Raw genomic sequence first — 16,018 nt, 5'->3', positions numbered from 1 at the left:
ACTCAGTATAACAGGCTCTAGGTTCATCCACCTCACTTCATCTGACTCAAATTCATTCCCTTTTATGGCTGACTAATATTCCATTGCATATATATATACCACAACTTTTTTATCCATTCATCTATGGGTGAACATCTAGATTCCCACTTGATGGGCTTGATCCCAGCAGTTGCACTTACATAATGTGGGAACTTTGGAACAAATCCTCGATCTATACCCAGAGCTGCAACATTGGGTGAAAGGTTATCTGCTATGATATCTTTTTGATAATATACTTAATTAATTAACAACTGATGTGAGCAAGATCTGAATTTTACCTGAGATCAAAATTAAGCCAAGAGTAGTGGAATGGAGAAAGTCCTTTTAGAGGGCTTACCATCTCTGCAGATGAAATGTGTGCAAAATTAAGCCTACTCTCCGGCATGAGCAATAGTCTGTAAATGTAGATGACCCTTCCCCTGATCAGCTGGGCTTGCAGCCTCCAATATGCTCTTCAAAGCATGATGCCATTCTTGGAAGTCAGGCTGGATGCTGGGTGGAATGTGTCACAGAAATGGAAAAACAGCTCCCCGTTGCTGGAGCTGCCATCACTGTTTCCACTGGGTTTAGTGGGTGACACGCTTGGTTAACCGTTTTGTTAGCCTTTGGTTAACCACGCGTGGTTTGAAAACCTTACGGAAGTGGGAAAATGTCTATATATAGTGTTATTCATATAAAAAAACAACCCTACAACATGCGATTCTTTCCTTATCTGCCATACCAAATCCAGACTATCTTCAGTTGGCATTTGGTGAAAGGAAGAACGTCTTGAAAAACATCCTTTGGTGATTAACTTATCTGGAAAGTAGGGTGGAGTGGACAATTCTCTAAAAGGGGGGATTGAGCTTGTTTGAGTTTGGAGTCCTTTGACTCAATCTTGTATCCACTTCTCTTTTACAATGATCCTGCTTTATCATTGTATGTTAATAAATCCAAATATCAGAGCCCTTGGGTAGAGCCTGTTTTCCACCTCCATTTGAACTGACTCGCTTTCCCTCCTGCTTTCCTCTTATATATCTTTTTTCCTTCCCTCTGACTTTTTGCCTCTTTCCTTCCTTTTTGCCTCTTCTACTTGCTTTATATTTTATCCACCATCGTCTTCTAACTATGCAGCCTGTCAGGCTGCACCACAAAGACCAACATCATGTCCATGCCTTGTCTACACTGGCTCTCAGGGTGACTTAGCACTTATTTCTTCAGAGGAATTTCCTGCACCTTCAAAACATAGGGAATGATCTTCATCACCTACTTCAGAGGTTTAATATCTGCAGAGAACTTTGCTGTCTAAAAGGAAGGCACTGATTTAGGGCAAGCTACTATATTATTGTCAGTCGCTGGTGAGCAGTTGCTTAAGATGAAATTGGGAGTCAGAAAAGAAACTGCTTAAGCTAAGAAAGAAGACAGATCATGAAAATGATATCTTAAGCTTGTTAGAAGATAAATTCTTAGGCCATTTTCAATGAATAAATCAACCAGAAAGCTTTCTATTTGGTGTTTCTAGAATGGTACTCAGTTGTGACAATGTGATTTAAAGAGATGGTTCCACATTCCCCACCCCACCAACCCCATTACTTGGGTTGTAGGCAGTAAAATAGTAGATTTAGATCTCCAGTCTATTAACTTGTACACGGTGGAGACAATAGAAATGAAAAGGTAAAAAGATAGCTTAGCAAAGGACTATAGTGTTACTCTTAAAAATGCGCCAAATAGTTAATGTATTCTGTTGGTCATACCTCCTGAAACAAAAAGAAAAATTAGAAAAGAGTACAGAAAACTTATTCTTCAACAACCAGTTATCAATGGGATTTTTAAAATGCACATGAGAATCAACATGATTTGGAGGCACATTGCTCAAAAAAAAAAGAGAAAAGTTGTTCCTCATTTTTGGCTGGACTCATCATCTTCTTGGGCATAATTCAAAAGCTTTCCTTAGGCATAATTTTTATAAACACACAAGCAACCAGAATCTTCATAAATTATAGATGGTTTCTCTTGAAAATGCCTTAAATGTAGACATTCATTATTTAAAAAAATTTGCCTTAAATGTAGACACAGAACCAAAAAAAAAAAAAGATTTTGCGTTCTGTTTGTTTCCCCATGCACAGTTTTATTCTCCCTGTATGGTTTGCCTAAAACACCAAAGATTGTGTTATGACAGAAGTTTTTATTAATGATGGTGCTCCTTCATCTTGAGTCTCTCCTGGGTTATTGCTGATCCTCTTGCTCAATGAGAACAGGCCATTGACAAATGGCATCACTGATTCTGTGTGCTCAGAGCCCAAGGGCTATTGGTGGGTGTGCTGGTTGTGTTGTCCCAGGGCAGCAGGGTTGAGCACCGTCAGATCCAGACCACCCACAGGCAGACCTGGAACTCTCTTTTAGGAGAATGGCAGAGCCATCACAGCAAGCTGATTGGGCTATTAGTCCAGAGGCTTTGGATCACAAACACTTACAAAGCATCCCAAAATAAGCGGCACTTAATATTCAGAGTTTATTATACTCTCTCTCTTCCCCACTCCCCGCCCCACCACACTCCTCCCATATATTTGTTGACATGTTTGGGGAAACTCAAGCAGGGATCAGGCCAGAGGTAAAGGAGAGCATGGAGAACAGAACATACTGCACCATTTTACCAGGAAGAGAAACAGAACTGGACATACACCACATGATAGTTGGGTGTGGATATTGATACCAAGGGGCAGGATAACTTATACTTGCATACAATCTACTACCCACAGTTTAAGAGAAATACATGGACACTTTTTACCTATAATGAGCTTGAGGCCCCCTGGGCAGACGACTAATGTCTCCACCCAGAATAGCGCACGTCTCTCCATCTCCCAACAAGTGGAATAAAGCTAGAAGACAGCAATCTGGAACAGCCGTCCTGAGAAGCCTTCCCAGGACCAGACAGAGGTGTGTCTAGGAAAGCCCTTTAGTCAGACATTCAGATGCAGGAATTTGAGCATCTGAGTAACTGAGAGGTGTCCTCTGGGGATGGCGTGGGGGTGAGAGGGCAGTGCCCATGGAACACAGCTGCTCTCAGAAGGGTGTGGGGAAGGATCTGATGGAGGACTGGTGATGGGGTGACTGGCTACTCCACCCAAACAGCACACCACCACGTCGTGGACCTCCCTGCTCCGGCGCTGCAGAGTGATGACTCTTCATGATGGTCACCAGGCACACACCCAAGCACGTCTGTGCATTGAAAACAGCGCAGTTGATGTAGCTAATGTTGCCTGTCATCCATCTTTCTTGGGATGATGGGAAGTGTAGCAGTGAGGAGAAATTATTTCCATCACTTTTCATTTTATAACTTTTTTGGCCAAATAATTAGGTTACCCCACTCAGGAAGGTCCCTTGAATGTACATATGGAGTCAAGTTTGCTGTGGGAACTTGAATCCGAATTTCTTGACTTCTGTGCAATTAAAACCCCAAATTTAGTGTTGCTTTAACATGGATTTTCCATAGTGAGTTATAAATGCAAAGTTCTATGTTTCATATGTCCTCTTCTAGCATATGTTACTGCCTGTGTTTCTGATTAAAAGCTCGTCCAAAATAAAATAACAAAGGATTACTTTTTTTCCAATAGAACTTTCTTCTATAAAAGCTGGAAATAAGCCCTTACCTAAAATTACCCAGGCTTGCAGGTGTTGGGTCTTTGGGAGGTGTGGAGTGTTCACGAGCAAGACAAAGAGCATTATTCTCCCTGCATCCACCACCAGAAGGTGTTCTTTCTGTGAGGAAAATACAGGCCGGTGCTTCAAAGACATTCTACGGCTAGGCACCACTCCTGGAGACTTGCAGGCGGCAGGCAGGCAGGCAATCAACAAACGTTTATTCTAAGGCCACTGTGTATTCAACACCTTTAAAATTGCCAGGGAAACCAGCCAAGAGCATGTAATATCTGCTAGGGCGTTTCCCTGGAGGCTCAGTGGTAAAGAATCCTCCTGCAATGCAGGTTCAATCCCTGGTTTGAAAAGATCCCCTGGAGAAGGAATGGCAACCCACTTAAGTATTCTTACCTGGAAAATCCCATGGACAGGGGAACCTGGTGGACTACAGTCAATGGGGTCGCAAAGGAGTCAGACACAACTTAGCGACTTAAAATAGGGCCAAGTTAATACCCAAAGTCATTCCATAGTGCTTAAAGAGCTCAGTAATCTGAAAGGAGCAGGGGACCCTAATGATATAATATGGCAATGTCTCACCTGGGTATGGGGATATTGATAGAATAGGAAAATAAGACCCAGAAAAGGATCATTAACTAAAACTGATTCTTAACAATTGCCTCCATCCCCATCTTTTCCTTTTACATCTCCCTTAATACCGAGATACCATTCCCTGCTCATAACACACAGATACATATGTACATTAACAGACATGTACACACTGCTAACACACAGACATGCAATATTCCTATCTTTCATCACCATCATCACCTCTTCCCAGAAGTTGAACCCAACAGGATGGATCAAGTCATCAGTTTTTTAAAAAAATTATGAACATTTAGAAGTATCTGGGCAACTATGCCAAGATGTGCAAACACAAGGATGTTCATCATAGTGTCATTGTGAAAGTTGCTCAGTCGTGTCCGACTCTTTGCAAACCCATGGATTATACAGTCCATTGAATTCTCCAGGCCAGAATACTGGAGTGGGTAGCCTTTCCGTTCACTAGGGGATCTTCCCAACCCAGGTATCAAACCCAGGTCTCCCACATTGCAGGTGGATTCTTTACCAGTTGAACCACAAGGGAAGCCCAAAAATACTGGAGTGGGTAGCCTATCCCTTCTCCAGCAGATCTTCCCAACCCAGGAATCGAACCAGGGTCCGCTGCCTTGCCGGCAGATTCTTTACCTACTGAGCTATCAGGGAAGTCCACAGTGTCATTAGAAATGGAAAAATGATAATGGCATGTTTGGAATACCAACTGAAAGCTGGGATACTCCCTTAGAGAAAATCCAACACCTATGACACATGATGTGAGATCTTTTGGGTGGGGGCAGAGATACAGGGACATGGGCTTATACAGCGCACATTCTGGCCTGTGCAGAGGTGAACAGGACTATCACCCTCTTGGATTAAATTCTCTAATCTAGTTTTGCTGATGCAACTGAAAAGCCAACATTAGTTGTTTTCATGTATGCTTTACATAGCTGTGCTTTACAAAGTCACATGAAATCCCTGCATCCTCTGATATATATGTAACTGACAAGCTACATCTCCCCTGAATTTTCACTGGACAGTGCTGGTGTGTTTTTTTTTTTGTGCTTTGCTTTTGTTTATGTTAACCAAGCATAATATGTTACACTGACCCCTCATTAAATTTCTCTTATTGGATTCCTTGATGCTAGTCTGCCAAGATTTTTTTGTATACTGGGTCTTCATCCAGTGTATTAATACTCTCTGCTAGCTTCGTATCATACCAGTTGGCAGCTGTGGCTTCTGCATTTTCTCTTTAGTTCTAAGCCAACTAGAAGATGATTGTTGTTGTTGTTTAGTTGATAAGTTGTATCTGACTCTTCTATGACCCCATGGACTGTAGCCTGCCAGGCTCCTCTGTCCATGGGATTTCCAAGGCAAGAATACTAGAGTGGGTTGCCACTTCCTTCTCCAAGGGATCTTCTCGATCCAGGGATTGAACCCACATCTCCTGCATCAGCAGATGGGTTCTTTACTACTGAGCCACTAGGGAAGCTCCAGGAGATGATAGAATTGTTTAAAAAAAAGAGAGAGAGTACCAGTGTTTTGCAGAGGAGTCAGATTCCATGAGATATACTGAAAACCTGACTTTGACCTCATGCATTCTATGGTAAAGTATCTTTTTGGTTTCTTTTGTTCCCAATACAGTGTTCTACTTAAGGTGACATCATAATGAACATCAGTCTTTCTCAGATAAAGTCAAGAGTTTCTATTAGCACCCTCTTAAAAGATAAGAGATTCTTATTTTGACGAATTTGAAGCTTAAGGTGACTGGCCAAGGTGGTAGAGCCAGGTTTTTAAACCTAGATTTCTCACTCCAAGTCTTCTGCTCTTCTTCTGAAGTTCTCTGAAACAATGATTTTTCTTTCTTTATTTTAGACATGCATACAACTCACTTCTCCAATAGATTCCTATCTCTTAGCAGATATCAACTCAGACCCCTTTCTCATGGAATAGGGAATTCAGGATCTTGCCTCATTTGTTCAGTAGATTAGAACATGTAGAGCCAAGCAGTTTACTTATCTAAGTGCTTATTTAAAGCCATCTTACAACAAAATGAAGACTAACTCCTGCTCTCAGAACAGCGATTGGTTCTGAAATTCTCTAAAATGCACAGCCTCTTAAAATGCTTATCAGCCCGCTGAATTGTAAAGGACAGACCCTGAGCTGAAGAGATTCAGGGAAGTGGTATCTGAAATAAAACAATTCTATCAATGTGCATTCATTAATTTCTTCAGCTACCAAGAGTAAATCAAAGGCTCTGTCTTGCAGAACTATAATTAATATGTGATTTACATATTAATATAAAAAGACTGGCAGGGAAATTGATTAAGATCTGTCTCTGGGGTTTGATTGGCTTTTTTTAACCACCAAAGTTTAGCATGTCACCTAGCACCTGGGTCTACGTTACCTCACTTTAGCAGTTATACCCATAAGTAGACAATGAGAGAGTGAAATCAGACATCGAATTCTTTTCCTTGGTTACTTTGGAACTGCTGAAGTTCCACTTTTCTGAGGTACCATCCATATTTTTGAGATTTCCTCACATCATTTTCCAATGGACTGGAGTATTGATGTATAATACAATTCGTTTGTGTTTTTTTTATTAATTATATCATTTTTACTATGTTCAGAATTAATACTTTTTAATGACAAATGACAGAGGGTGAATATTTTTCCTCCCAGATCCTATGGCATCCTCCCCTTTCCCTGGTAATCTCTACTCCCAAGCTGTAGGATTATTTGAGATTTTGCTATCAAACCAAAATCTAAAGAAGAATACTTAAATTGTGAAATCATCAGAGCTGAGTTACATTATGAAAGTTTTGAAAGGAGCATATTTTATTCCAAGTAATTAAGCCAAATGTGATTTTAATTAATTGTCTTAACAGTGATTCTGAAATAGATGTGGATTTTAAGATCCACTATGCTATTAGAATTGTACGATCATTCTCAACAGACATCCTGAAGCTGAGATGTGAATCTGGGCATTAAAACTATACCTGCCTTAGGGACTTCCCTGGTGGTCAAGTCGTTAAGACTTCACCCTTCTAAAGCAGGGGGTGCGGGTTTGAGCCCTGGTCAAGGAACTAAGATCCCACATGCAGCTTGGCCAAACAAGCAAACAATTTCTACTTTGACAGAATTAAGGTCAAAGTTGGTATAACTTCTCCATGGCACCCTCTCATCCCTACCTCTCTCCAACTTTGGGAAGGGTTTTGGGATCCAAACTGACCATGTATAGTCATAAAATTCAGTGGATAAATATCAATTTTTTTTTGCGAATTCAGAGACAATTTCAGAAGTTCTTGATACCTACAGCAAGTCAGTAATCATCAATATTGCAGCCCTCCTTCAGTGAAAAGTTCTGGGGTGTCACACCACTGACCATTTGGACCATTCAGAAACCTGTGTTACACCTCAGCCAATTTGCTGTGTTTGAGAAGGAGAAAGGATGAAGACATTACATTTACAGAAATACCTTTGGGTGGCCACTGATGATAATTGTTTTGTATTCAAAAGGAAATACAAAGATGGGTTTTATCTTATTTTCATATAGATAGTCTCTTACTTGTGGTCAACTCAGCAACACTACATTTTGATGTTACCACATTCTCTTCGGGAAGAAAACCCAGAGCTGTTTTTAATTAAAACTGCCCCCACACCCCCACCCAACTGAATTTCAAATAATTGTTTAATTTGGTTTGGCTTTCAGAGTCTGTAAAGCATAAGCAATCTGCTGAGCTGAAGATGGAGAAGAAATGTTTTTACAGTTTCACAAATGTTTCTAATTGGCAAGAGTGAGTTGTTAATGGGAGATAAATTGCCTGGGGTGGGTGTGGGTGGGTGCGTCGTGCGTGCGATCTCACGCAGGCCTACACGCGTGCACTCATGTGGAGGTGATGACGTTTGCGTATACCTGGTCCTCACAAGACATGCTGTGATACAAAGCTGAGCTGAGCTGGAGGGGCACTGGCCCTGGGCCATGATGGCAGCAGTTGTGCAGGGTATGGGATGAAGTAGATAGCTAGTTTCTCACCAGGACTCAGATCCCAGGCAGCAGGCCCACCCTTCCATCAGGAACAGTGTACAAGGAGCTTATAAAATACACAGACTGAATGAAAATGACCCCTGTTGACTGAAACCAGCTGTGTCAGGCTTCTTGCTGTCTCTCCTGATTTGCTCTTTCAAATAAATGGATATGGTAGAGGACGAGAGAAAGTAAACAGAATCTTTTTTTTTTTTCCTTTCTTGCCATCGCACCTCTGTAATAGCCTTGGTTTTTATAGTTGAAAAATATATGTTTATTTGCTCATTAATTTCCTTCTCTCTCCCTTGCCTTTTCTTGGCATTGGGTAGAATGTTATTTAAAATAAGACACAGTTCAGTTTCAAAAAGAAAGAATCATTCTGCAAAATACAGCTTGGACTCATTTGCTGGTCATTTATCATCCCTAAGAGAGAGGGATACAAATATCTTTATTTGGTATTTTTTAATGATTTACAGGGCGATGACTCTTGTTGGCACCAGGATACAGAGAAGCAGCAGGCTCTTTAGGACTTTGAGAAGTGCCCCACACTGTTTAGAAATGACATGGAGAATATTAAATGTAGCATATGCAGAGCAGCTCTATAGTCATTTCTTTTTAAAGATGATGCCGGCTGCTGCTCTGGGAGTGGGCTCAACCCACAGGCGTGGGATTCTCTAAGCCAGGGGTTCTCACCTCCAGGATCTAATGCCCCATGCTCTGAGTGGAGTTGATGTAATAATAGAAATGAAGTGTACAATAAATATGTTGTTGGCTTCCCTGGTGACTCAGCTGGTGAAGAATCCACCTGCAATGCAGAAGACCTGGGTTCAATCCCTGGATTGGGAAAATCCACTGGTGAGGGGCAGTATTCTGGCCTGGAGAATTCCATGGAGTATATAGTCCATGGAGTCACAAAGAGTTGGACACGACTGAGTGACTTTCACTTTCATTTTGTTGTTCAGTCACTAAGTCGTGTCCAACTCTTTGTGACCTTCTGGACTGCAGCACGCCAGGCCTCCCTGTCCCTTACCATCTCCCAGAGTTTGCCGAAGTTCATGCCCATTGAGTCAGTGATGCTATGCAATCATCTCATCCTCTGCTTCATGGATCACAGCCTTGTCGTGGCAAACAGGCTTGCATAACTCAATGAAGCTATAAGCCATGTTGTGCAGGGCCACCCAAGATGGATGGGCCATAGTGGAGAGTTCGGACAAAATGTGGTCCACTGGAGGAGGGAATGGCCAACCACTCCAGTAGTCTTGCCCCAAGAATCCCATGAACAGTATAAAAAAGGCACAATAAATATAATATGCTTGAAATCTTCCCGAAACCATCCCTCCCACCCCTGGTCTGTGGAAAAATTGTCTTCCACAAAACCAGGCCCTGGCACCCAAAGGGTTGGGGACCACTGCTCTAAGGGATTCTTAAGAAGTCTTCATTTCCACACTCGAGCATGTGTGTTTTCTTTCCAGGGCTTTGGGAAAAGCTTTGGTTTTTATACATCTCCGATTTCCTTCAGGTAGTGGGCAAATAATAATGTGCCTAACATTAGTGCCCAGTAAATATTTGTTGAATGAATAGTTAAATGGAATGTTATAAGCCTTATTAGTATTATGGCCTTGGCATGAAACCTGCAAGAATAGACTTGAGGCAATCAAGTAATTTCCCTTAACAGTACAAGCTAATTATTTGAGAGATGAAGATCTGGTGCATAGTATTTATTTGTCAGGCAACATTTGCACCTAATTAAAGGTGAAAAAGTTGTTTGTAGCATTGAAAGGATAACATAGTGACCCACTGTTTAACAGCTTTTCAATTTTCCTTGCCACTCTTTCAGGGAAAATATACCAAGATGAAGTTAATGCACATTCCTTTTGTGTTGTGTGTTTTCTTTTCTTCTTTTTTTTTTTCTGTTATCATTTTTAGAGGGCAGACTGGGGATGGAGCAGGGAGGTCTTTTGACAGTACTTTTATAGCCCATCTGCCTGTATGACTTCTGCAGTCATTCTCTTGACCTTCGATGACTGGTAAAATTATCCTTTCTTACGAATACCACCACCAAGGATACAAAATGAAAATGCTACGTTCTTATCATAAGCCTCACAAAGTTTCATTCATTCATTGATTCATTCCAGAAATATGAATTGAGTTCCCCAATATGTATACCAGGTTCTGTGCTAAAGTTATAAGTTTAATACCAAGCAAAATCCAGTGTGGTTCCTGCTGTCATGATGCTTATCATCTGGAATGGTTGGTGGATGTTAATTGAATGATCATACTAAAAACTACAACTACACACTGAGTTTTACAAAGAGGAATATGGTTCTGCTGGGACCTTGTAACAATAGGAATTGGTTTAGAGCAGAGACCAGGGAGAATTTTACTAAAGAGGGTCCTGCTGCTTAAAGCTCTAGAGTGTCTGCGGAAAAGGAAAGATCATCCTAGGCAAGAAGACAATCAAATGGAAGCATTGGTGGGAATGCCAGGCCACACTCCTCAGTGCCTATGCATAGACTGTATTAAGGGCTTGAACTTCATCCTCTGAACATTGAAAAGACCTAGAACAGTCATATACCTGAAGGTTAGGAAGTGGGGCCAGGGAGAAGATATACCTGGACCTTGTCAGATCTGTGTTTGGGGGTGGAATACAAGTACCTATTCTTAATAAATATAACAAGAGAGATGATGATGCTAAGCTCTGGTTGGTCCTTTTCTGCAGCTGAGCTGCCTGGAGATTGTTACCTCCCACCCTTACCTCTGCCAAGTTTTGGAACAAGCAAGATACACTGGGTTTCCACTTGTGTGCTACACTGTGCAGAAATAATCTTATTGTTTTCTGGGCACTGCTCTTCTTTTTGTGTTTCCTTTTGATGATGGGGAGGTGGCACAATACAGTTTATTCCTGTTTTTGACAAAGTGTGCACGGCAAGCCTTCCAGCTCCTTCTGTCCTGGCGTAGAGAACAGGTCTGGAGGTAGCTCACCTCTGCTCCTCTCCAGTGGCAAGAGCTTGGGCACATGGATTAGTCTGTCTTTGTGCCTTGTTGGATTGTTCTGAGGATTAAGTGAGTTAATACTCATAAAACACAGAATGAGGAGTGTCACGGAGTGAGCGCTCAATTGATGCCAGACATTATTATTAGCTATTATTGATAGGGCATGTTGTCAAAGATATATATTGTTGAAGTAGAAAAAAAACAAGATACAAAATCATATATCATTATAAAGACTTTACACAACATGTTCTGATAAATGCTGAGGATATGTCAGCAGATACTTTGTAGTTACATCTGAGGAATGGGGCTAAGAAGGAAGAAGGTAGGCAGGTGGCTTTTACTTTTTCACCGCATAGTCTTGTAGTAGTTTGTTTTTTTACTATGCAGCTGTATATTTTATAATAATAAAATTATAAAGAATAGTATAGAAAATCCATCAATACTATTTGGTATGTCAGTTTCAAAATAATGATCTCAATATATCTTTTCATAATTTTCTTCACTTTTAAGTTTGAATATATCACTTACAAAGTTTTCTTGGATTTAAGAAGCATATATCCAAAGTCCAGCAATTCATCCAATTTTTGCTTCTTTTGCTCATGTTCTCTTCAAATAAGAGTTTTCTGACACCATGTGCCATGGTGATCGCACTGTTATGAAATGACTCTACTTGTTGTTCCATTTCTACAGAGAGAGCTGTCTGGAATACTGTTCACCCACCAAATTTAAGCAATGCACTTGGTTCACTGGTTACTGACTTCATTGTACTTTTAAGCATCATTTAAATTTTTTATAATGAGCGTTTTTATAAAAACAATGAACTCATTTCTAAAACTTGGAGGTCAGGAGTATCTGTTCACTTTTCTGTTTAGTAATAAACACAATATGCAGCACCTAATCTTTCCCAGGGATTCAGGAAGCTTAACTTCTTCAGGATACTGATGCAGTTCAGTAGCTCCCGTGTAGTAGATGTTGTATAATAGATGTGGCTCGTGAAGGAGGAGGCAGTTGGGCTCAGTGGTTGCTGCATCAGGATGCAGGAACTGTATCCAATGATTATTGAATATTAACATACGGTTTGTCAACCTCTACCTGCCCCCAACCCGCCCACCAGCCTATTTGTAATCTTTTTGTTTTTTGTTTTTAAACAAGTGGAGGCTCTTTATATTTAACTAAAGATTTTTATGGATTGAATTTATTCTTATCAATAGTTTACTCTGACCAGTTGAGAATCATTAATATTGTATAGGGCTGGCACATGGTAGCTTTGATCATCATTTAAATACCACTCTTCCATTTGCAGTGATTATACATTATCATCATCAATCAGATAAGAATGCAAATCAGAAGAGAACTTTGAGTTCCCTAGTAAATACTTTATGAAGCCAACATAAGCTTGCCAACTAGACTATCATCTCTGCAGAAGATACATTTCCAAGGAGTAACTGTATTATACAGTACCTAGTACACTGTGCCCCTCAGGGTATGATGATAATTGTCTGTGTATAAGAAACTGCAAACAACTTGACTACCAACTGATTCTTTACCACTGCCTAATTTTGCACAGCACAGGGGCTAAAAATGTTTTGACATTTTAAAATGATTGAAAAAAATCAAAAGTAGCATGATATTTTGTGACATGTGGAAGTTATATGAAATTCAGATATCCTGTCCCTAAGTAAAATTGCGTTGAAACATGGCATGGTCATTTGTTTACAGAATGTCTATATCTGTTTTTGTGCTGAAAGGGCTGAGCTGAGTAGTTGTGAGAGACCTTAAGGCATTCAATGATGGAAATATTTACTACCTGACTTCTTTATTGAAAAGCTTGCTGACCCCTGCTTAGGGGTTAGATTCAGGGAGAATTTAATTGTGTATATGTCTGTTTGCTTGTTGATGGTTGATGATTTTGTACCTGCTCTGTGGTGTGGTCATCAAAGAAGCTGTAGAAGTGCGATGGTCCATATTCTTCAACTTTAAAGTCAGAAGAACATTATTGTGTGAGAAAATTAGATTATCAGAGGGATTATGATATGAGAAGTGTCATAGGAACAAATGGAAAGATCTACACTGCCTCCCAAAGTTATGGATTTCTAATCTAATTTGAAGACTGAAAATAATATTAAAATTGTTCCCAGATTCTGAAATTTGAAGTTCTTTTCTCTTTGGGTCTGAGAAATCTTTTGAAAAGCAAAAATCTTTTATTCTTGTGACTCATTATCTTGTGACAGTGCCATTTCATATGGGCTTTTTGTTCAGTGACGTTGTCATATTAAATGATTCCATTGGGTTTATACTTGCAGTTGGCTGTCAATAGGATATGGTGAACAGTTGGATAGTAGGAAATACCTTTTAGTAAAGTGTCTAGGGTATCCTGCTCATGTGCAGTGTCAGCTGAATTAATTAACATTCATGGCTGACATTGACACGCCTACCTACTCTAATACATATGAAAATTTGAAATTTATATAAAAGCCATACTGCTACCCAGTAAGAAAAAAATGTTAATAATAGTACCATTACATGTTCATGCTGAGTCACCTCAGTTGTGACTCTTTGCAACCCCATGGACTGTAGCCCAGTAGGCTCCTCTGTCCATGGAGACTGTCCAGGCAAGAATACTGGAATGGGTTTCCATTTTCTCCTCCAGGGGATCTTCCTGACCCAGAGATCAAACTTGCATCTCCTATGCCTCCTGCATCGGCAGGCATATTCTTTTACCACTTGAGCCACCCGGGAAGCTGCTAAATATTATAAAATTGAAACTATGAGTCGATTTGATTCAAAATCCCTGTTGTGTACACAGCTGGCCTCATTTGTCCCTTCTTCTTTTGCTCTGTTTCAGAGGTTGAAGGCTGCATTGACTCACCACCCTGCCGCCATGTCAAATGGGAATATGAACACCATGGGACACATGATGGAAATGATGGGCTCCCGGCAGGACCAGGCGCCGCACCATCACATGCACTCACACCCGCATCAGCACCAGGCACTGCCGGCCCATCACCCCTACCCGCACCAGCACCAGCACCCAGCACACCATCCTCACCCTCAACCCCATCACCAGCAGAACCACCCGCATCATCACTCCCACTCCCACCTTCATGCACACCCAGCACACCACCAGACCTCGCCACACCCACCCCTGCACTCCGGCAACCAAGCACAGGTAGACCTTTTTCATGATCTCTTTCCCCTTTCTCATTAACAGTGCCGGATCTAATGAGGGGCTCCTTGGCAGCAACCTTACTTGACAAGCCCACGTGTTCTGACACTCTGAGGGGCTTTGTTCATTTCCTAGGAGGTAATCATTACCCATAGGACCCTCCCAGATCACAGTTTCTATAGCTAATATAAATATCAAGTCTAGTTTCTAAAGGAAAAGGTAAACTTCAAGTTCTCCAAAATCTATTTTTGTAGTATATTACAAAGTTAACCCTAAAAATGTAACACCAATGGAGGATTAAGAATTTAAGCATGTAATGAAAGAAGTGAATAAAGAACGAGAAAGGTAAGTTCGTTCTAACCATGGTTCTAGCTGCAGTGCTTTATAACATCTTAGAGACCCGCTTGTGTCACCTGTAAAAGAGAAATTAAATACAATGGGCAATCTTCTAAATAAGAGTAAATGTTAAAAATATAAAGAGTAACAATTTCAGGCAGACAAAGGTTCGGTGATGGATGTTAGGGTGTAAGGTGCTTTGTGAATGTTGAAGAGAGATGACTCATCCCACCCAATGAGAAATGCGTTGGAGGGAGCAGACAGAGAGCCAAGCTCTGTAGCCAATCAGTTCAAGAGAAAGGCCAAACCCCAGAGGTGGAAAGTCACCACGAGTGGCTAGAAAGAAAGCCAACATTTAGACACACTGGAAGGGGGTCGGGGGACCAGGCAGACATTATGTCACCCAGCCCAAGAAGAGAGGCGGGTCCACGTACCCGAGTGAGTTTCAGTAAGTGGATGAAGGGCATGTCTAGGAGCATGGCTCGCCCTGGGCACTTTGAACCTTCAAGTGAAATGACCTTTGTCAGTTCCTTCCACCCACCCAGGTTTCAACCAGTTGGGTCAGAATGATGTTGGAAGCTTGGGATCACCAAATGACACTTATTCACTGTCTCTTCCATCGTCTGACTCTGTACCTCTCATCAGGCAGCTTCTAGAGTTTGTACATTCCTGCCTTCTCCAACATACACCAAACCTAGAAAGCCACCCACAAAATGAGTTATCCATAAGCAGCTTTCTAATCTGTTCAATAGTTAAGATTATTTGTTAGGTAAGCTTACTTTTGCAAAGATTCTTAGAAGTATTCTACATAGCAAATAAGAATCAGGCTTTGGAATGAGAAAACTTTCATCCTTTTCCCACCTTACTTGTGTGACTGAGGTCAGTAGATGAACCTCCCTAAGCATCAGTTTTTCCATCTGCAAAATGGGGCATTAATAGACTAAGCCCATAGACTTAGGAGTATTAAATAAGAGAATGTTTAGCCCTTGGCACAGTTTTCAATACATGTTATCCAGGATTAATTTCAAACTGAAATAATGTGATAGAAGCTTAGCACATAGTTTAGCAATCAATAAAATGCTATCCAAAGCACCTTTTTAATCATGTGCCAATGTAGGTCATATATTTAGAAGGGGAAAAAGAAAACTACAAGATCAAAGATAGATTCACATGTGTACTTTCTTTCTTTTTTCTTTTTAAGTGGATAGCAAAAGTTTTGCTTGTATTTATGGGCAGGTTACTTCATA

General features: G+C 40.8%; 1 protein-coding gene across 1 annotated transcript in view; it reads left to right on the top strand.

Moving 5' to 3' along the window:
* The window catches only part of CREB5 (cAMP responsive element binding protein 5), a 426,112-nt gene that overhangs the window by 396,968 nt on the left and 13,126 nt on the right, over positions 1-16,018 (top strand). The window contains exon 8 of the mRNA XM_061165457.1: positions 14,115-14,438. Within this exon, the coding sequence (XP_061021440.1) occupies positions 14,115-14,438 (324 nt within the window). The remainder of the gene's footprint in view (positions 1-14,114; positions 14,439-16,018) is intronic.

This window comes from Dama dama, chromosome 18 (genome assembly GCF_033118175.1).
Source record: "Dama dama isolate Ldn47 chromosome 18, ASM3311817v1, whole genome shotgun sequence".
Classification (NCBI taxonomy): domain Eukaryota; kingdom Metazoa; phylum Chordata; class Mammalia; order Artiodactyla; family Cervidae; genus Dama; species Dama dama.
Note: the sequence above shows the minus strand (reverse complement) of the source record. Positions and strands in the feature narration are given on the sequence as shown.